Raw genomic sequence first — 22463 nt, forward strand, 5'->3', positions numbered from 1 at the left:
GTAAGTTGGAAACTTTTTTAAACTTTAAAAATAGTCAAACAAATGAATTATACTATTAAGCGGCTATTATATGTATTATTGATTATCTTTCAGGATAAATATTGTATTTTTGTAATATTGTTTTACTTTTTATAGAACTAGGATGAAAACCGATTTTTAGGATAAACAATAGATATTTGAAAAACAAATTAAAACATTGAAATACTTTATAATATTGAGAAAGAATAGATTATTAGTCCCTAGGATATTGCACTAATATCATTTGTGGTGGTTGTTTTTTTATAAACTATCACCAGGTGTTCCTGTATATTGTTATAATATCTCTGCAAGAACTTTTGCACGTTTTCAAACTTATATTTTACCAAAATACCCTCAAACTATAAGAATTACTGCTCCCTCCGTCCCATTGAAGATGACCCACTTTCCTTTTTAGTTTGTCACAATCAAGATGACCCATTACTTAAAATGGAATTACTTTTGTCTCTACTTTATTCTCTCTCTCTTACTTTACTCTCTCCTCTCAACACACAAAATAAAGTTGCATAAAATCCCATGCCGTTCAAGGAAGGGGTCATCTTCCTTGGGACGGAGAGAGTACTATTTAATTATAAATTTTTTCATGAGAGAGAACCGTCACTTTGATAGAACTTGGTTCATTTACTTTTGTTGTATTCATCCAAGAGAAGTTGTCAAAGTATGTACAATGAATTACTCCCTCCGTCCCAGATAATTCGTCTCAGTTTTCCATTTTGATCCGTCCCACATATTTTATCCCACTTCACTTTTACCATTTTTAGTAGTGGACCCCATATTCCAATAACTCATTCATACTCACATTTTATTATAAAACTAATAATAAAGGTAGGACCCACATTCCACTAACTTTTTCAACCCACTTTTTATTACAATTCTTAAAACCCGTGCCCAATCAAAGTGACCCGAATTATCCGGGACGGAGAGAGTATTTGTCACGACACATACTTCAAGGAAAATGAATGAACCAAAGTGGCGATTCTTGCTCTCATAAAAAGGACATAAATAACCCTATAAAATGGAGGGTATTTTGGTAAAAAATAATAATTAAAAAGTCATTCCAAAAAATATTACTCCCTTTGTCCCACAAAAGATGTCACACTTGTGGGACAGTACGAGATTTTAGGAGGTTTTATTTTGTGTGTTAAATGGAGAGAGAAAATATTATTTTTATATTTATGTGAGAGAGAAATTTTTCCAAAAAAGGAAATGTGACATCTTTTGTAGGACAAACTAAAAAAGGAAAGTGTGACATGGACGGTGTGAGTACTGTAGGAATATGGATCGCGTCATTCGCGAGTGACATTAGTCAATGTCCAATAACTAAAAATGTAAATCATTGAAATTAAATTTTACGCGTCACACTTCATTTGAGTTTGGTTAGTTAAATAGAGCACGTGGAACCAAAGTTAAACGATCTTATATGCTCATACACGTAATCAACATTTAAAGATGTCACTAAAAACCAGATTTGTAGCTTACAAATAGTAACAGCAAAAAGAATACATTGAAGAATAAGAAAGAATCCAGGTGAATCATTCTAACAATTTCTTCATCATGTACTATTCCAATCTTTGAGGAGAATTACTTTAATCTTACTAAATCCCAAGAAAAAGTCTATTTCGATTGTATTATGAATATTATAAATCTGTTTCATTTTCAACTCTAGAATGTTTTTCATCTTGTATGATTTGAAATCACAAAATGAAGTTGAATCTCCTTGTTAATAATTGCCTGTTATAACAGTTCGAGTTTCACTTGCAATTTCCTCATTCTGAAAAGCAAAAAACACCTATTGTTTTGCAGAAAGAGTTAGATCAGTATCAAATGGAAGGCAGCGGCATCCATCAAAATCTGGTAGAACACGAGGCAGAGTCTTGGTTGTTTGTGAAGAATAAGATATGGAATGAGACAAAGAAACTGTGGGTTGTTGCAGGTCCAGCTATCTTAATACCATTCTCAACATTTGGAATCCATGTAATCAGCCAAGCTTTTATAGGCCATTTCAGCTCCATGCAGCTCGCTGCATACGCCCTTGTCTTCAGCGTGATCTTCCGAGTTGTCCTTGGTTTTCAGGTGCTCTATCTATACACTTACGACTTTGGCAATAAAAATGTATGAAATTATCATGTATTGTGCAGTTTGGCATGGTTAATGGGGTCGGAACGCTGTGTGGGCAAGCATTTGGTGCCAAACAGTATCACAAGCTCGGCTTATATCTTCAGCAATCATGGATCATCTTGCTTGTTGCCACAACCCTTATGACACCGCTGTTTATATTTGCTGCGCTGATTTTGAAAACATTAGGCCAGGATCACGAGATTGCTGATGTGGCAGGGGATTTTGCTGTGTGGTTCGTTGCTATCTCGTTCTTGTATGCTGTGCTGTATAGCTGCAACTCATTCCTGCAGTCGCAGAGCAAGAACTTCATTCTCTCGTTCTATGCAGTGCTGTCGTTGCTGGCACACGTCTTCTTCTCGTGGCTTTTGTCTGTGAAGTTGGGGTTCGGTGTTACTGGTGTGATGGTGTCTACTGTTTTGTCGTATGTGATACCGAATGTAGGCCAGCTCGTGTACATCATGGGTGGTAGTTGTAGAGAGACGTGGAAGGGGTTCACGGCCTTGGCATTCGCGGATATTGGACGAACAATCAGGCTCTCTGTGTCATCTGGTGTGATGATCTGGTTGGACTTAGACTTATATCCTGCTTTGCTAGAATTTTGTGATATTTATTTGATGATGGTTTTTTTAACATTTTAGTGTTTCTTGCCTTGGATTTTGAATTCATAGCCTAGAATTCTGCTACAACTCTTTACTACTTCTTCTGGCTGGAAATATGGGTAATGCAGAGGTCACAATTGATGCTCTTTCAATCTGGTATACTTCTTCGTCTCTCTTTCTCGCTCTCGTTTGTTAGATCCGTTAACGTGACTATAGATCAGTTGTTTCGTGCAGTATTAACATCAGTGGATGGGCACTGATGGTAGCCTTCGGGTTCATGGCAGCAGCGAGTGTTCGTGTGTCGAACGAGCTGGGAAGGAGGGATGTCAAGGCGGTGAAGTTCTCGATTTTGATGGCAGTTGGGACATCATTCAGCATTGGGTTGGTGTTGTTTGTGTGTTTCTTGGTGTTTAGGGAGAACGCAGCCTACGCGTTCACTAATAGTGAGGAAGTGGCTGGGGCGGTTGCTCGTCTGTCTCCTCTGCTTGCGTTTTCTCTGCTCTTGAACAGCGTCCAGCCGGTTCTCTCAGGCAAGCCTAGCCCACTCCCTCTGCTAAGCACAAAAGATTTGAAACATGCAAATATATGAGGAAGATGATGAATTTTGTGTGAAGCAGGTGTTGCCAATGGAACTGGGCAACAAGGCATTGTGGCATATGTGAATCTTGCTTCATATTACTTGATTGGTTTGCCTTTGGGAGTCATTCTTGGTTATGTCTTCAAGCTGCAAGTTGAGGTGAGTAGAGATAACTAACCATTTCTTCTTCTTAATTAGTTACTGTACATTACAAAAGTTAGTATATGATGAAACATGGATGTTTGGCAATGGAATTGGTAGGGTGTGTGGGTAGGGATCATAATGGGAACTGCTGTCCAAACTGGGATACTTGTTTGGATGACTTGCACCACAGATTGGGATAAACAGGTACTCACAATGGATTTTATTTTCATTTCTTATTCCTAGATAATTTTGCACTCATATCCATCCTCACCAGGTTTCGCTCGCTCAGAAACGGATATCTCTTCAAAATGAAACTACTTCTCATTCGTCACCGTTGAGCTAGCCAAGGCCCACTTATAACTTGTGGATATTAAAAAAAACGATGAGTTGGTAAGATGGTTCTCATCCAACGAGTAGGTTGAGGAATCGAGTCATCCAATGTGTGTGAGTTTATTTGCGACGTGTGTGAATTACAAATAGAAAAATCCTCTAGGCGTTTGTTTTAGCCTTACAATAAATACTTTGAGGTTGTATAATGACTTTTTTTTTTTGTATTAATGAATTGTTTAATGGAATACTAAATTATTTTTGTGAATATTTCTTCTAGTGTACTAACATAACATATAATCAGCACCAAACCAGTTAAATACCTGGAAGAAGGAAATATCTATATGATCAACAACAATTAGGGTCGATTGCCAATTAATAAGTCAACTTTTAATTCATTTTATACTTTTAACACGATCTTTAAAATGATGAAAAAATGCCATCATCTTTCAATTTTCTATGATATTAATATCATCATGTATATTCAACACAGAAAAATTTAGTGCCATACTGCATTGGACTCAGCTTCGCCAAATTACGGTTACGTGACTTCAATATTTTTATTAGTCAGTACACTTAATTTGCAATTTTTCTACTACCAAACAAATCAACATATGGGTGTAATTTTGCAAAAATAAAATAAAATTGAAATATGAAATGATATACTTACTGCAACATTTCAAAAATCGTGTTGAAATAGCAAAATACAAAATTTGTGTTTTAATTAGAAAGTAACCCTTAAGTTTTGCGTATTCATCCCCTATTGGGTTAAATGGATGAAAATCAAGATATGAAGCTCAATTCTTCGTCATGAATTCAAAAAAATGTTAATTTGAAAAATTGAATCGCACTATTTATAAAAAATGAAATAAAATAATAAAAAGACATAGAATTGCTCGATTTTAAGTTAAGCGAGAAGTACTCATCATCTAGTATTGTTCCTGCGTTGAGTGTGTTACTAAACTTGTTTAATTAAACTTCACACATACACAAAGCAATCATATGAAAACTAATTGAATTGTCAATTAGTTTATCAGATTTGGGAAACTGGAAAAGAAAAAAGATCATTCTTTTTTGCCGTGTGTAATGTCTATATTCTCAAAAGTAAATAGTGGAGTAGTGGTAGTGAATAGATGATGACAAATACAATCACATGGCTTCATCTAAATAAAATAAAATCATCCGGACATTTCATATCTAACACGTTTGTATACAAATTGGGATGTTGATTGTCCCATTAATTTTGTCTAATCAAAATAACAAAATACAACGAACTAACTACTAGTATTAGTTTCGAATTGAATTGGAGATCCCTCTATCCACAACACGAGCAAAGTGAGAACTAGTACTCATCATTTTATAAAACGTTTTTAGCGATGTTATTTACCAATAAATTATGAAAGTCTTTCTATTTCTCTCTTCTTCTTTTTTTTTTAACTTGGGGTAGAAATTGTAAAATTTGAACTATGATTCCCTCTAATAATAATTAATGATAAGCCCGCATTATGTGTGTGTATTAAAGAATAGTAACAAGAATTAAGAAATTATTAATAATAGAGGCCACGTAAAAGTACAGAGTGTATAATAAATTAATTACTCCACATAGTATCGATGTTTGCGATTTTTATAGTAAAAAAAATGTCCTGCGTTTTGTTGGAGTTTGATTGTGATGTACTACTATATATACGAACAAAATACAAATAGTGCTTTGGAAACATATTTATTAATGTAAAAAATACAACTCGATGTGTCATGTGTGATAAAAAAAAATACCTTCAAATAATCGAGACTGGGCTTAAACTCATTTTAATATGTTAAAAGTCGTCTAGAATCTAGATTTAGGAGTGAATGCAAGTAAATTCGACATTAAATACTCGTATCAATCCTTCAAATCCATAAAAGTAGCATAAAATCCATTGCAATAATACCCACAAAATCCGACAACAATTTTTGAAAATAAAATGCTCATATGCATGGCCTATAAATTTTTATTTGAAGAAATCAAGTTGCACCAAAGTCAAAAGGATTGTAAAGTTGCTTACACGACAATCAAAATATCAAATCGAAGCACCGTAAATCATAAGAATCATTAACTATATATTTTCCGCACTAGTATCTCTACAAACTCGCACGTTGGCGCCATCCATCCATCAATTCAGTCGTCCTCTCCCTCTCCCTCTCACTCAAAGAGAGTGTGTGGAGAAAAAATTGTAGTGGAAGCCCAAAAAAAGTAGTAATTCATCTTCCTCTTCCCTAAGCCTTCATGGCATCTTGTCTTGCATGTAAAAATACTAAGAGACTTTTTTTTTTGTGGGAAATGTGCAGAGCTATGGATAATGGCATTCATGATAATCTGCTAAGCTCGCAAGGAAATGAGGTTGCTGATTTGAAGGAAAGAATTTACGACGAGTCGAAGAAGATATGGTGGATTGCTCTTCCCGGCATCATTGCCAGAGTTTCATCCTTCAGTGCCTTGATCGTCACCCAGTCCTTCATCGGCCACATAAGCGCCGTTGATCTTGCTGCTTACGCGCTCGTTCAGACCCTCACTGTTCGTTTTGCCAATGGAATTCTGGTATTTTTTTCGCCTTCCATTATCATATGTCCTATGTTTGTGTGTTTGAAACAGTGAGGCCTAATACAGATTGGCATGTCGAGTGCAACCGAGACTCTGTGTGGACAAGCATACGGTGCGAAACAGTATTATATGATGGGGATTTATCTGCAAAGATCATGGATTGTGAACTTGATAGCCAGCACTCTCTTGATGCCTCTGCTCATCTTCGGAGGGGCCATATTCAGACTGCTAGGCCAAGAGCCGGAGATTGCATCTGCATCGGGTTACATCTCGTTGTGGTTCATCCCCTTGGTGTACAACTATGTCTTCGTTCTCACGATCCAGATGTATCTGCAAGCGCAGCAGAAGAACATCGTGGTGGCTTGGATATCCGTGGTGCAGATCACCGTGCATGTCCTGCTGTCGTGGCTGTTCGTGAGCTATTTCAACTGGGGGATTCCTGGCGCCATGGCCGCCCTCAACATATCGTCTGTTGTGGTGAGCTTCTCTGGGCTGGTGTATATCTTAGGAGGCTGGTGCCCTGAGACGTGGACCGGGTTTAGCAGTGCTGCCTTCAAGGATCTCTTGCCTGTGATAAGGCTCTCGGTTTCCTCTGGCGTGATGGTTTGGTATATCTCTCGTAACTTAGTGCAATCGTCTTGTTTTACACGTCTTTCGCTTTGAAATCTGAATGTTATCTGCAGTTTGGAACTGTGGTACAATTCGATACTGGTGTTGTTGGCCGGGTACATGCACAATGCTGAGATTGCTATATCCGCGTTTTCCATTTGGTAAGCGTTTTGTTTTCCTTAGGTGTGTCTTGTCTAGTGCTATAAAGATGATGACGAACTGAGTAAGGATCCGTGTTTGCAGTCTAAATGTCAACGGGTGGGAGTTCATGCTCTGCCTAGGATTTCTTGGTGCTGCGTGGTATGTATGCTGTGCAATCTAAACGTGTTGATTCTCTTGAGTTCTTGTGTTTTTTTCTTGACTTGCGGAAACTGTGTGATTGTGTAGTGTTCGGATTTCGAATGAGCTGGGACGAGGAGACGTTAAGGCAACTAAATTCTCAATCAAAGTACTTCTATCCACTTCTGTGGTGATTGGGGTGCTCTGCAGCATCACTTGTCTGGCCTTCGGCCACAACCTCGGATACTTATTCACCAACGACGTGACAGTGGTGAAAGCCGTGTCAAATCTGTCTCATCTGCTTGCCATTTCTGTGCTGCTCAACAGTATCTATCCGGTTCTCTCAGGTTAGCCACGCCTGCATTGTGCTGTTATGTGTCATGTTCAAATGCTCAATTATTGTTGTTGGAACAGGAGTGTCCGTAGGGGCCGGTCTGCAAGGGACGGTCGCAGTCATCAATCTGTGCTCATACTATTTAGTCGGAATTCCGATTGGTGCTCTACTCGGATACGTTGCACATCTAGAAGTTGAGGTTAAAACCTGAATAAGATCCTTTGTTAGATTCTTGGCTATGTATGCCACGAGCATACTGGGTGTCATGTTTTGTTACTGATGAGGCGATTCCCACGTGCAGGGTATATGGATTGGAATGATCATCGGAATCCTAGTTCAGACGTTGTCGCTCAGCTATATGGCTTTTAAAACAGACTGGGACCTTCAGGTGAGGCTAGCCGCTGAACGGCTGCAACGTTGGTCCCTCAAATCGTCCGGCACTGCTTGATGAAGTGGCAGAGATGCTTTTGTAATAACCGATATCTGTAAAATATCGAGGCTGCTTCGAATTTTGCTCTGTTTCTTCAATATATCAAATGCATCACCTTTCTTGCTCTCTGCTTATTGTTGCCCTGCCTCTGCAACTTGAAAAATCTTACCCTCAAATATTATTACAATTTTCAATAAGTTTAAATATACAAGAATTTTAGTATCAAATAAATAAATAACCTTCAATGGCCTAATGTGTCGTTTTCAGTTGCTCTTTCCTGTTTTTGTTTCTTTATTTTTGTTCACTTTCGGCTAAATGGTCTAGTAGAGAGCCATTTGTTTATATGCTTCTGCTATATTTTTTATATGTAATTTCCAACAAATGAAACATACAATTTAGGTACAAGAAGAGTATTTTCTCTAAACTGAGTAAAGTTATATAAATTTGTACACAACTCACAAGAAAATGTTACGTGTGATTATATTCTGAGTAAATTATATGCCGGCAAATCCTTCACACCCGACACATCTTCCAGCGCCATCTCGCGCTCTAGTTGTGTTCTCGTGGATTTAAGAACTTCCTGCATGCAAAGACATGTTGGATCAATAAGCGATGAAGGTAGTATGAGAAATAATCAAGCTATAGATTTGTTATTACGTTGAATTCCATATATGAGGCATGCTTGGCAAGCCACTGCGCATCCAGCATCCTGAACGCGACACAAAAGAGGTTGTCGAAGGCCGTATCATCGTGGCTGAGCATCTGCAAAAAGCGTTGTCCAGCCAACTTGCTAGGATTACCTGCAGAAATATTCCATACTTGGGTAAATTACTACTCAAATACAAATTCTTGAGGTTAAACTCATTACAAATGTGATCTTTAGATGAACGAAGGCTTCTCATGATCTCATCATTCCAACAAACGTAATAACTAGAATGAGTTCTGTTCAATCTAGTTGCATAGTTGACATCAAACAAACAGGTCAACGTCGATGGAGATTGTAGATAAAAATAAACATCACAGAGCCTATAAGAACCTGATTGAAGATCTAACATTTGAACCAGCATAAACGAAATATTGATGCCAGCCACAGCGAAGGGATACTCCCACTCTGACCTGACTCCATCTCTCTTGTGCAACAAGTTTTGAAATGATTCCTGTCATGGGTAAAGAGAAGTGACACATGAATATAAATAAATCTATATCAAATTTTCAATCTCAGATTTCGGATGACTTTCAACGCTGAAATTAGATCTCTAATACTTATCCATGACAATAGAACTCCAAATCCCATCACAGAGAAAATGGGAACAACAACAGTCCCATTTTAAAGGACTTTTACAGACTACATACATTGAACACCAAGTGAGATGGCTTTTTTGCTGCTCACCCCACCATCAAAACATGGAGTCTATAAAACTGTCAAATTCATCAAACTAACTTTTTGGCACTTAACATAAACACAGATATGGAAAGATTAATTCCATCATTTTTAGCAAAAAAAGAGCAGAGATGGAGATGTAAAGCAAAGTTACACCTACTGCACACATCTATGCTTTAAACTATAACATGTGCTCTTAAGATTCGGCAGTAGTTACCAGTTCAAACAAAATTTAACAAAAAGGATTAACCTATAATAACTCACGTCAAAGGAGAATACAAACCGGATATGTCTTGGCAAAGAAGATCAAATTCTCCAATGATATAAAGCCTCCGCCCCTAAATATATATTGAGCATTAGCTTCCACCAAAATAGGAAGTCATACAATTGCAGCTCATCGAACTATTCGCTTATCACCACACCTGAAATCTGTTGAAGGGTCTGATCCCTGCCAGCCCATGTCTTTCCAGACCTCTGATTTAAGAGCTGGGAGCGTTCTATCAGGATATGCTAACCTCCAAAGTAGTCCAAGTGCATCCTGCAAACAGAATATCAAGCATTTATTATAATCATACACCAAACTCACTTGGCTCATCCATGACCATAACTCATACCTGCAAACCACCTGATCTACTTACTAAAGGGATCAAATAGAACCGCAATCAAATTATAGTACAAGGACATAATTTTTATTTTATTTTTTTTTTTTTTGGGGGGGGGGGGTAGACTAAGAAGCAAATACATACTTGATGATCTGAACAAGTGCCATCAAAAGGAATCGAAAGCCTTTGCTTTAGATATTTTAGTCTTGCTTCCTGTTATTAATCAAATCAAGAATGAGATGCTAATCATTGTTTATATGCCCAACAGTATGGATGAATGTGGAGTAAACAGTAAATGCATTGTTTATATGCCCAACAGTATGGATGAATGTGGAGTAAACAGTAAATGAAAAGAGCAAAAATAACATTCCTGTCACGAGACCAAGTAGTTCATAAGTAACTTAACAAATACACAAAGTAATTAGCATTCTTCCCACTAGACCAATTGCCTATTTCAATCCACTTCATTTTCAATGACACGCAGAAAAGTTTAAAAATTAACAAGATCGTTTATACAAGGTAAGCATACAGATCAAGAAGTTACTTGAGCATTGCTGACATCAATTGGAGACGATTGAGAATAACTACGACAAAAGGCAAAGAGGAATGTGGTGGAATATATATAAAGGTCGAGCAGCTTATGTGGAGGGAACGGATTGTGGCAGATTACATGGAAGATCAGTTGTAGATAGGAAGATGGTGTATGCAGTTAGTTATTAATGTCTAGTGGGTAGAGTTGATTATTTTCAAAATATTGGTTATAGCACTTGGATGTGTCACATGAGAGACGAGTTATCCATCCCACCCTTGAAAACCCTTTAGCAGATTATCATTTCCAGCAATCATATATGTTGTTCAATTCTTAGCCAAACGGTTTTACAAGCAGTTCATATGCATTACAATTGAGTCAGTCCTGAAAAACAAATATGATAAATTCTGCCAGATTGTTCTTCTTTAGATATCTTCGTTTCAATTATATTGTTGTCACCTTTACTTCTATCAATTGCAAGTCATATTCTAAGGAACTTAAATTGATGTCTACCCGACTATTTTCAAGTAAATAAAAATCATGCCTACAGCCTACCGCAACAACATTTTCTCCAAAATTATCAAACAATTAAAGGATATAGGACAGTAACTCATCTTTTAAAGAGAGCTAAAGTTGTTTTATACCTGCAAGGGACTAAGTAAAACAGGTGGAAGGGGGTTGTTATCTTCACTGCCAGAAATAAGTGGTACTATGATCCGAGCTAGTAGAGACCCAGAACCAAGAACGATATTTGCTGAAGGAGAAAGAATTACAGATCAAGTCATAACTTGTACAATAAACTATCACGAATCAATTTATAGCTCAAACTATACCAGCAATACAATACTAGCACAAACACACCTAAAATCACAAAATCAAGCAACCAAAATAGAAGTGAATGCTGACCTATCCATTGAGCCCACTGCACAATCACGTTCGAGAATACTATAGTCCAATGCGGATCCTCTTTACGTCGTTCTTCATCCAAAATATCCCCAAGCGACGTCCCCTTTAATTAAGTAAAAATCAATTCAAAAACCACATCTTTGATCGAGAAAATATAATGGCAAGTACCTCCTTGGGTTTATTATAGTCATGATCTCCATCTGCCAGCAACGGCTGGCTCAACGCATCCGATGCCGAGGTCTCGCAGCGATCATGGCTTCCGCCACCAATATCTTCATTCTGCAACCGTCTTCTCAACGCACGGGAACTCATCTACACGGCGTCGTCTCCGTTTCAGCTCGAGAAATTGCGATCAATTTGCAAGGGAAAAAAACCTATATCTACAGGAATCCAGAAAAAAGGGGTAATTACAAAATCATGAAGTCATAGAAAATTGATGATACGTACGAGAAGAATCGAATCAGAGGAGAAAAGGAGTGACCTGCAGATTTGAGGAAAAGCGTGGATGAATAGTGATTCACCTGAATCAAATTTACCAAATTTTGTAAAAGGGTTTTTGCTTTCCACCTTCGGAAATAAGGAGGAAATCAAATTCCTAAAATATTTGATTCCAAGGAGCCTCGACACTTCTCTACAATCAATTTAATCTAAATATCGTTTGTTTCTATCTTTTTGAAGAAATTACTGAGCAAAGGAATTAGGGGCGTTATTGTTAACTGATTCATTACCACTTTCTATTTTGATATGTTCTCAATATTTTTGTTTTGGAGTAACCAATATTGATATTCAATTCAAACATTTTGTGACATGCATTGATCGATGTATGTTTCGAGATTCATTGCCAATAGATTGCAAAATCCTACTTTGGATCGGTTATATAAATGAGTTTCCTAATTGAGAAGTTCTTTTTTTTAAATCTAAGTTTGTGAAAGGCGCGTGAGGCTCATGTGTCTTACCTGATCGCTGCTTATAGACTCCTAAATCAATTTAAGTCAATTAAAGATGCTTGAGACATTCTAATTAAGTTAAAGACGCATGAGTCTCTATGAAAAACGCATGAGGCACAAATTTGGATTTTAAAAATCGAACTTCCCAGGCGGGAAGCTCATTTGTACAAGTAGAATCGCCCTTGCTAGCAAGATAGATGACTTGAAAGCAATATAACTATATAAATTTGGTGCATCAACCAACAATCCAAATACATAAACTTTGAAAATTCATGAAACATACATAACAATAGTAGACATTTGATGAAAATGTGAAAGCATGAAATACAAGTAGTAGTAGTATAAGATGAATTTTTGGCATAGGTGGAAGCACAGCAGAAGACACAACCGGCGGCGTTCTGGCAGCCGCAGCAGAAAAACATCTTCCTGTGAATAACATTACCCTCCTTATACACAGGCACAGACACATTGGAAGAATTCCCAGCCTTTCCAATTTGGTCACCATTCCAAACAATATCCCTACCATTTTGCTAGACATGTTTGCTACTAGTACTATTTCTTTCTTGCTTTTCTATACAAACAAACAAATACATAAAGGGGGGGAAATGAGTCATCTATCGTCATGCTCTTTATTGCACATTTCTTGGGAGATAGTTTCAGCAATAAGATGGTGCGGTAAACGCCCGGCTGGAATTTTAATACTACTATGAGATAGTTTCTATTATTTTATAACAACAGCATGCATGCATTTCCAACTCCCTTAATTCACATTACAAATGTTTAAGATTTTTTCAGAGCTCTATTATTAAAATACACCTACTTAAATAGTATGGAAAATCACATATTGCTTCTAATACCAATATAACAGAAGTGCCGTCTCATTTTTGCTTTTCGATTTGTAGCAAACATTAATTTAATGTTCTTATGTGAATATCAATTAAGGCACGATTACTCAACTGATAACGAGTGAACGATGAGAAATCATAATTAGGATTTTGGTAAACTAGCATACTAAGAGAATGATGCAGTTTCCATGCGTTTCCAAAAAATTTCAATAATAAGAGAATGGAATACTATGATTCGCTATATATACTATTCCCTATGATTTGCTATCGCTAGTTGAGAACATGATTCAAAATATGAAATGTGAAGACCACATACCAATATCTGATGTGTATTTTATGGGAACATTTTCACGTAAACATAATTCCTTATTTTAAAACCAGATTTATTTTCAGATTTTATTACAGGTGTGGAGTGAATGAAATGGTAAGTACTTGGAGTAATATAGCATAACCAAAACTACGGCCAAAATAACTAAGTCTCACCCTAAATTTGTATGACGTTCAAGATTTAGTTAATTTTGATTCGATTATAGACTAGCAAGATGCACAGCGTTAGTACTCCTATGTTTACAAGATAAGTCGACAGGAAAGTATTCACGTTTAACATAATTTATGCTTACAATCTAATGGCAAAAAGTTAGAATTCAGACCACATAGAGAAGCAGCAATTTTTTTCTCTATTTTAAAATTAAAAATATAAAGCTAGACTAGATCATAGATCCACCATAGCTGCACATACATAGTGGAGTAATATGAGCAAGGGTGTAGAAACAAAAGAGGGTGAAGATTCTTGGACTTTTAGCCGATCTGTGACTAAATTACTCAGAAATTCTACATTTAGCTTACATGAGCTACAAGTACCACAACCCATGCCGCGTTAAAAATCCGATGCAACCTGATAGCAACGACATGGTAGGGCACGGACCGAAGGATAGTACACTATGATATAGCTGTCAAGAAGGTCCTGAGTCATGGTTTACTGCCCTATTAATATACAAAATAACACAAGGTCCGCCTTTTACCGGTAGAAGCTCATTGTCGATGTATGGGAGGTGTCGGTGGCTGGTGGCTTTGCCCATAGAATCCGATACCAGGGGGCCTGTAGTATCCACCACTTGCTGGCTGCTGCTGTGATTGTGGCTGCTGCTGTGTTTGCTGAGGAGGGTTCGGCCTAGCAAACCCTGTTGGTGCATTTGAGAGCGGTGGAGGGAGTAGGTTGTTTGCACCGTAACCGTATGGCAGCCCCATCATATTAGACTGGCCCATTTGATTTGAAGGGGAATTACCCGGAGGTGCAAGTGGTGGCGGAGGTGGAGGAGGTGGAAGAAACGGAACCTGCAGTTGGTTCACCTGAGAACCACTCTGTGCAGTGCTGGACTGAACGGGTGGCATACTGGTCATTGCCTGCTGTGAAGTCGGAAAATAGGTCGAATTCGCTCCTTCGGAATTCTTCCCATCAGAAAATGACATTGGTGTCTCCAGCTTCTGCCGTTTCAAGCCACTGCTCATTGATGCAGCCTCTTCTGCTACGAGAGATGAGAGAATAGATGTGAGCATCTGGGCAGAAGATGTTGAAGCAGCTAGTTTCGCAGCAACTGCTGCAGCTGCAGCCTTCTTGCTCTCCTCCACGGTGGGGTTCACAAATGAAGTCAATGGATTGGTAGGAGGAGGCACCGTAACGTTGGTTGCTGAAATGGCAGTAGAAAAAGAGGGTTCGATCACCACTTGGTTTCCCGGAGGTGGCATGGAGGAGTTTGATGCTAGCTGGAGTCTGATATTAGCTGTTTGCTCAATTTGGCTGCGAGCAACCTGCAGGTAAAGTAGACATGTGATGAGGAGTAGCGAAGATAACACTGGAGAGATTCTGCATTTCAAATTGAGAATAGCATTTAAATGGAAAACAAAGAGTACACGGATGAGACCAAGGGGAACTTTGTAAGGCCATAGAGATTGGAAAGTTTTAGCAAAGAGTTAAACTTCATGTCAAAGTTTTGTTTTGGTTAAGGGATTGAAATGAATCAATTCAACTGGCACTGGCCCAAATTATTCCGTGACTAGTCCAAAATAACTGATGGTTTTCAAATCCATAGTAATCAAGCATCAGCCACAGGTTTCAAATCAAAACCTCAAAGATAAGAGTATTAAATTTTACTAGTATTTACTTATTTGGAACTATTTCCCCCAACTTTTATGTGGAAGTTCAAGATTATCCTTTAGAAACAACTAAATAACCACCAACAAAACAAAGGTGACACCCTGGGCACCATCTCGAACCAAATGCCCTAGTGCCAGTTTCCAATGAGTGAAAGCTTGGATATAACCAAATATGGAGTCACATAATTTATTTTTCCAATTTTTAGAGGCATGTGAGAGATGATAAGCATATAAAAGCAGATATACACATGCACGCACACACACAAATGTATGTGGAGAAAGAGAGAGGGAGCGCCTACAGATATCTGACTTCGAACCTGCTCCAGCTTTGTTTCCTGGAAAACTTTGAAATGTCAGAATTTGTAAGCATTCATTCATACATGCAGGCTGCCACTTAAAGATTTTCCTAGTATTTTCAGTAACAACAAACTTGGTATATCTAATACTCCCTCCGTTCTATAGAAATTGGCTGAATTTCCTTTTTCATCCGTCCAATAGAAATAAGTAGTCCATATCCATTTATGGAAACCTTTTTTTCTTTCTCTTTTACTTTATCATTTATGGATCCCACCATCCACTACATTATTTCAACTACTTATCCTCATTCTCTCTTATTTCTATGAGACGGAGGGGGTATATTATTTCATATGGCCATGAAATTATCACAAAATAAACACAGTTTTTAATTTAAACTTTTCGATTAAATTTGTCCATCAAACCATTATTAACTAGAATTTGATTCTGACCAATTGCCATCAGTTAACTAGAAGTGCTTCTGACCAATTTGATTAAATTTGTCCATCAAACCATTATTAACTAGAAGTGACTTGTAAATTATAGGCAAAAAACTTGCACAAATGAAACCATACTTGATCCTGAAGTGCTTCTCTAAGCTGAGAAATAAGGTCAGCTCTAACTGCTTCAGACTTTTCAAGTTCATCAATGCATTGTTTAACAACATTCTCCTGTCTCTCTAAATTATCAACAACATCAGAACCATTGAGGTTTCCTGAAGGAAAAATGAAAAATGAAAATCAGAAGGCATCAGATAGTGGAAGTAAAACAAAAGATGGATGGACTTTTCAATATTCAATCGATATGTAAAAATAGAATAGGCATTATGGTCTTGCAAGGCACAAGTCCAAGAAGATGTTCTTCTGAAGCTCACAAACTTCTCATTGTGTACTTGCCTACTCATATTGAATTACTATCTATATGTAAAACTTTAACCAAGTTATAGTCACTTGAACAAGTAAAATACCAAGGAAAACAACTCATGTCAAACCTTGAGAAGAAGTATATAGAATATCTTTCTCGATTTCTTGTACAGAAGAAATCGCTTTTTGAAATTTGTCTAACGCTCCTTTTTCGTTGACAGCTTCATCATGTACTAACTGCAACGCGGTTAAAATTTTTTCTGGCAAACCTCCCACAGCTATTTTCTGGATTTAAAAATATGAAAGTAAGAACAGTACTACAGTTCTACCAATAAATGAGAATCATTATTTGGAAACATCTGGTACACAACAGGCATTGATTTGCGCTTACAATTCTGACAGATGTTGCATCTCTCTTCACCACCTTAATAGGATTAGGAACTACAATCTTCTCATTGTTGACAGGAGAAGGATTCTTCCCCAGCAATTCATTTTTCAAATTTTGTCCCCTAGATCCAAAAACCTTTCTTTCTTCCCAGATGTCAACCTGATATAAAGAGCCAACCCAAACCCCATCCCAAAATCCAAAAGAAAAAGAGAAGATAGGATCATAGGAGAGATTAGAGAAGTAGAAGATAATAATCAAAAGACAAAATCAACAGAGAAAGTGACAATAGGGAAAGGAACAATATCAATAAAACTTTAGAGAAAAGCTTAGCCCCCGGGGCCAGAACATCCTAGCTCACTGCTCAGTAGTCGAAATTTCTTAGAGGGCTAGGATAGGCCACCCTAATATGGAAAGCAACGAAACTATAAAGCTTTTTTAAGAATGGAGCACAACAGTATTTAAAGTAATTTAGCTTGATGGATAACTATACTATACTGTTATCAGCATATAAAAAGGCTGCTATCATTTAGAAGAGATGAACACAAAAAAGAGTGAGACAACTTGATCAAGCTTAACTTGAAACTAAAAAAGGAGCAGATATGACAACTTGAACTGAAAAAATGTTTCTGCAAACAGAATTATGGTTAATAAATCCTACAGATAGTACCTATCATAAGGGGTCAAAACGGGAGAACTAGTGCTACAATAGAAGCTGAAGAAGTGATCAAGGATCAAAATCAACGTCAAACATATTTTACTCATTTGTTTCCTTTGCTTCATTGCCTGAAAGGTAAACCTAGAGAGATTATTTTCTTTTTTTCACCTCAATATTTGGTTCTGATGAAAAAGACTTAGCAGAATTATGTTCTCAATGAGGCTCTTCATCCGGTAGCACAAAGGCACTATCATAAGCATTAGACTATCAAAAAATAGTGGTAGGGATGACTAATCAAAAATATAAACCAAGAACCAATAAGAATCATGGGTCACAAGAGTTCTTGTGATTAAAAGTAACCTTACTAGACCAAGCTTGCAAATGGAGAGACATGCAAGTAAAATTTTTACATTGTGATTAATGGTGGCTAGAGAAAATTGCAACTTCCATCCCAATGCAAGCCACATATACATTTACTATAAATATGTTGAAGTTGATAGAATGCAGAAAGCCTACTAGCCACCCTTTCAAGCTTTAATAGGAATAATATGGCAAGATTGGAGAATTACCAGTCTGAAGGCAACTTTCCTGCAATTTTCATTGCTACTTTCATAAACAATCTTAAGAGCTGTTGGAAGAACCTTCCAGAACTCATTGACAAATTCACTGCCCTTGCGCCTGCTATTTTGCAGGATGTCATTGGACAAGTATAAAAAGGAAACACGTTGTTCATTTGGCGCTGCTTTAAATAACTTCTCCCATGTTTCAACAACTTGCTTAGCCTTTTTACGATGAGAAATGCACCACCGGGACAAAGCTGATGAAATGTTAAAGGGAAACATCTTGATAATACAAATTTGAACAATCAAATGGGAATGCCAAAGTTCACACAAAGTAAGGGATAAAAATAATTCAGTCTGAAAGGTATTCTAACGTGATAAAGTAAGGGAGATAAATAATAATTCAGTCTGAAAAGTTCTACAATAGTAGAATTTTATGACAGTGAGAAATAAGGCTATACAAATCAAACCCTCTGTCAGTTTCCTTCAGAACAAAACAAACATGCATCAACTAACAAAACAGAGAAAAATGGAGACCCACCCCCCTCTTTCCAAACTAAAATAAATAAATTATAAGATAAAGAAACAAAAAGAACCACAGATGGATTGACCTTGTCAGTGACGGGAAATAAGGATTTACTGAATCATGTTCTCATTTTTATTACTTAAGCTTTTGAGTTCATCAATTAAAAGCAGGTCCAAGTATCAAGTATCTGATGCTTCGTATCTTTGAGTTCCTTGTGGAAAAGCAGACATTTTAATATTGTATTCAACTTCAAGTTAACAAAGTATGAATATTTCATCATTTATCTTACAAGATTTGATAGCTATGAGTGGATAAATTCTTGAAGTTGTTTGTGTTTGTTGAACAGGCCGGTGCCCGCTGCAAAGGAACTCATCAGGCACAATACATGTTAGTTGTCACAATAAAAAATATATGCACATTAAAACTCAGTCAAGACAAAATAGATCAAATACAATAGTTCAATCTTTGAGTTCAAGATGTATCTGGTCAGTGAAATGCAATGAGCCTACATGTAGTTATTGCAAACAGTAACAAATATTGCATAAGGCAAAATAAGTTGAAAACACTGGTTCACATTCACTTCACAATTGCAAAATAAACCACGTCAGTTTAAAGAAACCAGTAATAAATTTCAAGTAAGGCAAGAAATTGAAAACATTGATTAGCTTCCATGTTATGTTCCCAAGTAAAGAAAAATGACACATATAACACATCATTAGAGTGTACTGCTACATGCCGACAAAAAAATAATACATATGAACGTCACATTTTAAATCACTCAGAAAGGGAGTTTACAAACCAATATACATCCATGCAGTAAAATACCTTAACTAAAAAACCAACTACCGGATTTTGGTAAGAAAGGATACACTCAATGCTTTGCTGAGAACTGTTGAGTTTAGACAGTTTCTCAGTCAGGTTAGTCTCATTAAAATTTTCATCACCCATTATTTCCAGAACTAGTTATGCTCTAAAGTGCCTGCAGGCTGCAACAATATTTAATCAGATTAAAACCCCAGAACTGTTAAGAAAACAAACAGCAGGGTCTTAGGCATAGGCAGTAATGAATTTGGGGAGAGACCAGGGAGGATCATTGATTTCTAATAGAATACATAGAAAGCGCAAAAGAAGGCCACTCGAGTGCATGTGATTGGAGAAAGAGTACTTTCAAAACTCACACTGGATTATTCCCATAAAACTGTAGTCCAAGTTGCCTTAATGCCTTGTATTTCCAAGAGAATCCTAGGGAAGAAAAAGAAGATGAAGAAGAATAAGAAAAGACCAATAATAAACTAGAACAGTATTTTATATACTCCAAAGTATGCACATTTGACTAAGGGTCTACTAAGAAAAATCATGCTCATTGGAAAGGTGCACAAGTTGCAATTTTCATTTGCTTACTGCAAACCTCATAGTTAAGAATGTTAAAAGAGATACAACAATGTTAAAGCAATAATAATATGACTAATATAGACATCAGTAATAGTTCCTGTCTTTTGGTTATGGTGGCATGTGGCAAATACGAAATGCAGGTCCCTTCGCAAATGTGACTAGCATTGGTACTAAAAGTACTCAAATAAAACAATGCTTGGTTCTCAAACAGCAAAAACTGTATTTTATAGTGAACTGTTGTATAATTTAAATGGTTAGGACCAAGATAATGCAAAACCAATATATACTGTTTTAGCGAGTAAGAAAGACATCATCCTCCTGGTGTGCCAATTTCTGCTTCTGTTTCCAGCAAGTACATAGATGCAAAAACTTAATTGAACTTAGGGAAAAGGCCAAACAGCTGACACTTTGAAAAAACATAGTTCAACCAAGTACATTGAAGCAGACACTTAGTTCAATTCAAGAAAAGGAACAGGGTTGAAACTATGAAAACGAGTGTTAGTGACTAGTTGGTATGGCTGAGGGATCCGGACAGGGGCAGCAACCAAGCTTTTTCTTTGCAATGCAGTAAGGCAAATGGGCAGGACCGAAGACCCACATTTCTGTTACGTATTGTAACATGATTGGGAAGGGATTATTTTCCGCATTTTACTATTTGAGGGATCACCTTTAAAATTCCGTTTTGTTTGCTACAACCTATTGCTACATTTTTTTCAATCGAAACAGCTCATTCAAACAAGCTAGGGAGGCAAAAAAAAACTATACAAATAGCCAGAATAAGCATCATGATAACTGCGCAAAAAAGACATCGACTAATTCCCCAAAAAAATTTAATTTACATTCATAACAGACACATAAATGCATTCAGTTCCACGAATTCACTACCTAGCTGCTAAAAATCATGATTAATAGTAGCACGCAGGTAAAACAATAATTTCAACTCAAAACTCGACCACCAAAAAAATGCCCCAAAAAACGATATACATAAAGCGCGGTGAAGGGTTCTTGAATTTAGATTTGAAATAACGAAAATCGAACCGTACGTTTGAAACTCTTCCAGCAAGCGAGCTCAATCCAGAAAAAAAACACCTGAGAAACAATAGAACACAAAATTCAAAAATCAAAGAAGTAGCATAAATAATTATAGAAAAATCAGTAGGGAATAGGGATTGTACTTTGAGACGATGAAGAGAGAGAAAACCCTCAACAATGAGAGCCCGAGGGTCCGTTGTCTGATTGAAAATAGGGCGACGGAGAGAGAGTGTGTGAAAATAAGTGGGGCTTAACTGAAAATTACAGTCACAGAATTGGGCAATAATTTATATATTTAGAATTTCGCGGGTCAAAACTTTAATAAAGTTAATAAATATCCATTTTCAGATATATTCATTCAACTCTAAAATTTATGAAACTTCAATTTAAAACTGTTTTCTAAATTCTTTTTATTAAATTAAGATTGCGTTGCATCTATAGTATGTCAGTAAGTGTGTGGTAATTATAAAATTATTTATAAAACAAAATTAAGTAATAGGAGTACTTTTAATTTGTCTTTATTTAATTGCGTGTATTAGGGTCCTCGCAGCTCTTTTGTGTTAAACTTTAAACAAATTATAGCCTTTGAATCCTTGGATTGGATGATTATGATAAGTTACATTATTATACTAAATGTCTACATTATTAGACTATAATGCTACATTATTAGAATGAAAATTTACATTATTAAATGACACGTGACATTAATCTAAACTTAGATGAAAAATCGTAGGGCTAAGATTCAGTTGAATGTTTGAATACTATATGAAAAAGAGGGAACATCTTTTTTTGTCCACAAACTTTGCCAAAGTATCATTTTAGGTCCGTGAACTTTGAAAATATCATTTAAGGTCCATCAACTATGTGTTAATATCATTTGAAGTACTTTTTTTACTATTTCCAAGTTTTTTCTGAACGAAAATACCCGCAATACATTAAATGTATATATTTTTAATAAACTTATCATATACTCATATTTTTTATAAATATCTTTAAAATATATTTTCGACAAATTTTCTAAATATAATTTTACTTTCAATATTATCACTTAATTTTGTGACATGCAACTAAAATTGCTTCTTCAATTTTTTATATAAAAGAATTTTACAATTAAATAAAGAACTTTTCTTTAATAATAAAAAAATTAAATAAGGATCTTTTCTTGCATGTCACAAAATTAAGTGATAATATTGAAGGTCAAATTATATTTAAAAAATTCATCAAAAATATATAGTAAAGATATTTATAAAAAATATGAGTATATGATAAGTTTATTAAAAATATATACCCTTACAAATATTGAGGGTATTTTCGTCCTAAAAACTTGAAAATAGTAAAAAAGTACTTCAATTGATATT

General features: G+C 36.4%; 5 protein-coding genes across 8 annotated transcripts; 3 read left to right on the forward strand and 2 right to left on the reverse strand.

Moving 5' to 3' along the window:
* Nucleotides 1-1858: 1858 nt before the first annotated feature.
* LOC125191404 (protein DETOXIFICATION 22-like) lies at nt 1859-4071 on the forward strand. Its single transcript, XM_089059734.1, has 4 exons — nt 1859-2716; nt 2823-3489; nt 3592-3678; nt 3749-4071. The coding sequence occupies exons 1-2, from the start codon at nt 2151-2153 to the stop codon at nt 2947-2949; spliced, it is 693 nt and encodes a 230-aa protein (XP_088915860.1). The 5' UTR covers nt 1859-2150; the 3' UTR covers nt 2950-3489; nt 3592-3678; nt 3749-4071.
* LOC148926881 (protein DETOXIFICATION 20-like) lies at nt 3013-3817 on the forward strand. The gene is made up of 4 exons (XM_089059277.1): nt 3013-3283; nt 3371-3489; nt 3592-3678; nt 3749-3817. The coding sequence occupies exons 1-4, from the start codon at nt 3013-3015 to the stop codon at nt 3815-3817; spliced, it is 546 nt and encodes a 181-aa protein (XP_088915403.1).
* A 2051-nt stretch (nt 4072-6122) lies between the features above and the next one.
* Nucleotides 6123-8157, forward strand: LOC125190460 (protein DETOXIFICATION 24-like). Its single transcript, XM_048087776.2, has 7 exons — nt 6123-6376; nt 6446-6987; nt 7063-7149; nt 7232-7288; nt 7376-7614; nt 7682-7800; nt 7903-8157. The coding sequence occupies exons 1-7, from the start codon at nt 6131-6133 to the stop codon at nt 8047-8049; spliced, it is 1437 nt and encodes a 478-aa protein (XP_047943733.1). The 5' UTR covers nt 6123-6130; the 3' UTR covers nt 8050-8157.
* Nucleotides 8158-8365: 208 nt separating this feature from the next.
* LOC125190461 (uncharacterized) lies at nt 8366-12169 on the reverse strand. 3 transcript variants are annotated; one of them, XM_048087778.2, is made up of 10 exons: nt 11931-12169; nt 11618-11823; nt 11450-11552; nt 11188-11297; nt 10159-10227; nt 9835-9950; nt 9696-9750; nt 9068-9188; nt 8689-8831; nt 8366-8611 (listed from the first exon to the last, which is right to left on the reverse strand). In XM_048087778.2, exons 2-10 carry the CDS (start codon nt 11759-11761, stop codon nt 8510-8512), a joined length of 963 nt encoding a protein of 320 aa, XP_047943735.1. In that variant the 5' UTR covers nt 11762-11823; nt 11931-12169; the 3' UTR covers nt 8366-8509. The 3 variants fall into 3 exon arrangements, with proteins under 3 accessions (XP_047943735.1, XP_047943734.1, XP_047943737.1); XM_048087777.2 differs by having other exon boundaries at nt 11618-11829; nt 11931-12168; XM_048087780.2 differs by lacking the exon at nt 10159-10227 and having other exon boundaries at nt 11618-11829.
* Nucleotides 12170-13901: 1732 nt separating this feature from the next.
* LOC125189301 (uncharacterized) lies at nt 13902-21354 on the reverse strand. Of its 2 annotated transcripts, none has more exons than XM_089058814.1 (10): nt 21249-21354; nt 21117-21162; nt 19860-19923; nt 19551-19660; nt 18165-18412; nt 16944-17099; nt 16681-16837; nt 16265-16404; nt 15695-15730; nt 13902-15050 (listed from the first exon to the last, which is right to left on the reverse strand). In XM_089058814.1, the coding sequence occupies exons 4-10, from the start codon at nt 19627-19629 to the stop codon at nt 14274-14276; spliced, it is 1593 nt and encodes a 530-aa protein (XP_088914940.1). In that variant the 5' UTR covers nt 19630-19660; nt 19860-19923; nt 21117-21162; nt 21249-21354; the 3' UTR covers nt 13902-14273. The 2 variants fall into 2 exon arrangements, with proteins under 2 accessions (XP_088914940.1, XP_088914939.1); XM_089058813.1 differs by having other exon boundaries at nt 19551-19667.
* Between the last annotated feature and the right edge of the window lie 1109 nt (nt 21355-22463).

Source organism: Salvia hispanica, chromosome 5, assembly GCF_029641045.1.
Source record: "Salvia hispanica isolate PSC_SH4W2 chromosome 5, Shi_PSC_v1, whole genome shotgun sequence".
Classification (NCBI taxonomy): domain Eukaryota; kingdom Viridiplantae; phylum Streptophyta; class Magnoliopsida; order Lamiales; family Lamiaceae; genus Salvia; species Salvia hispanica.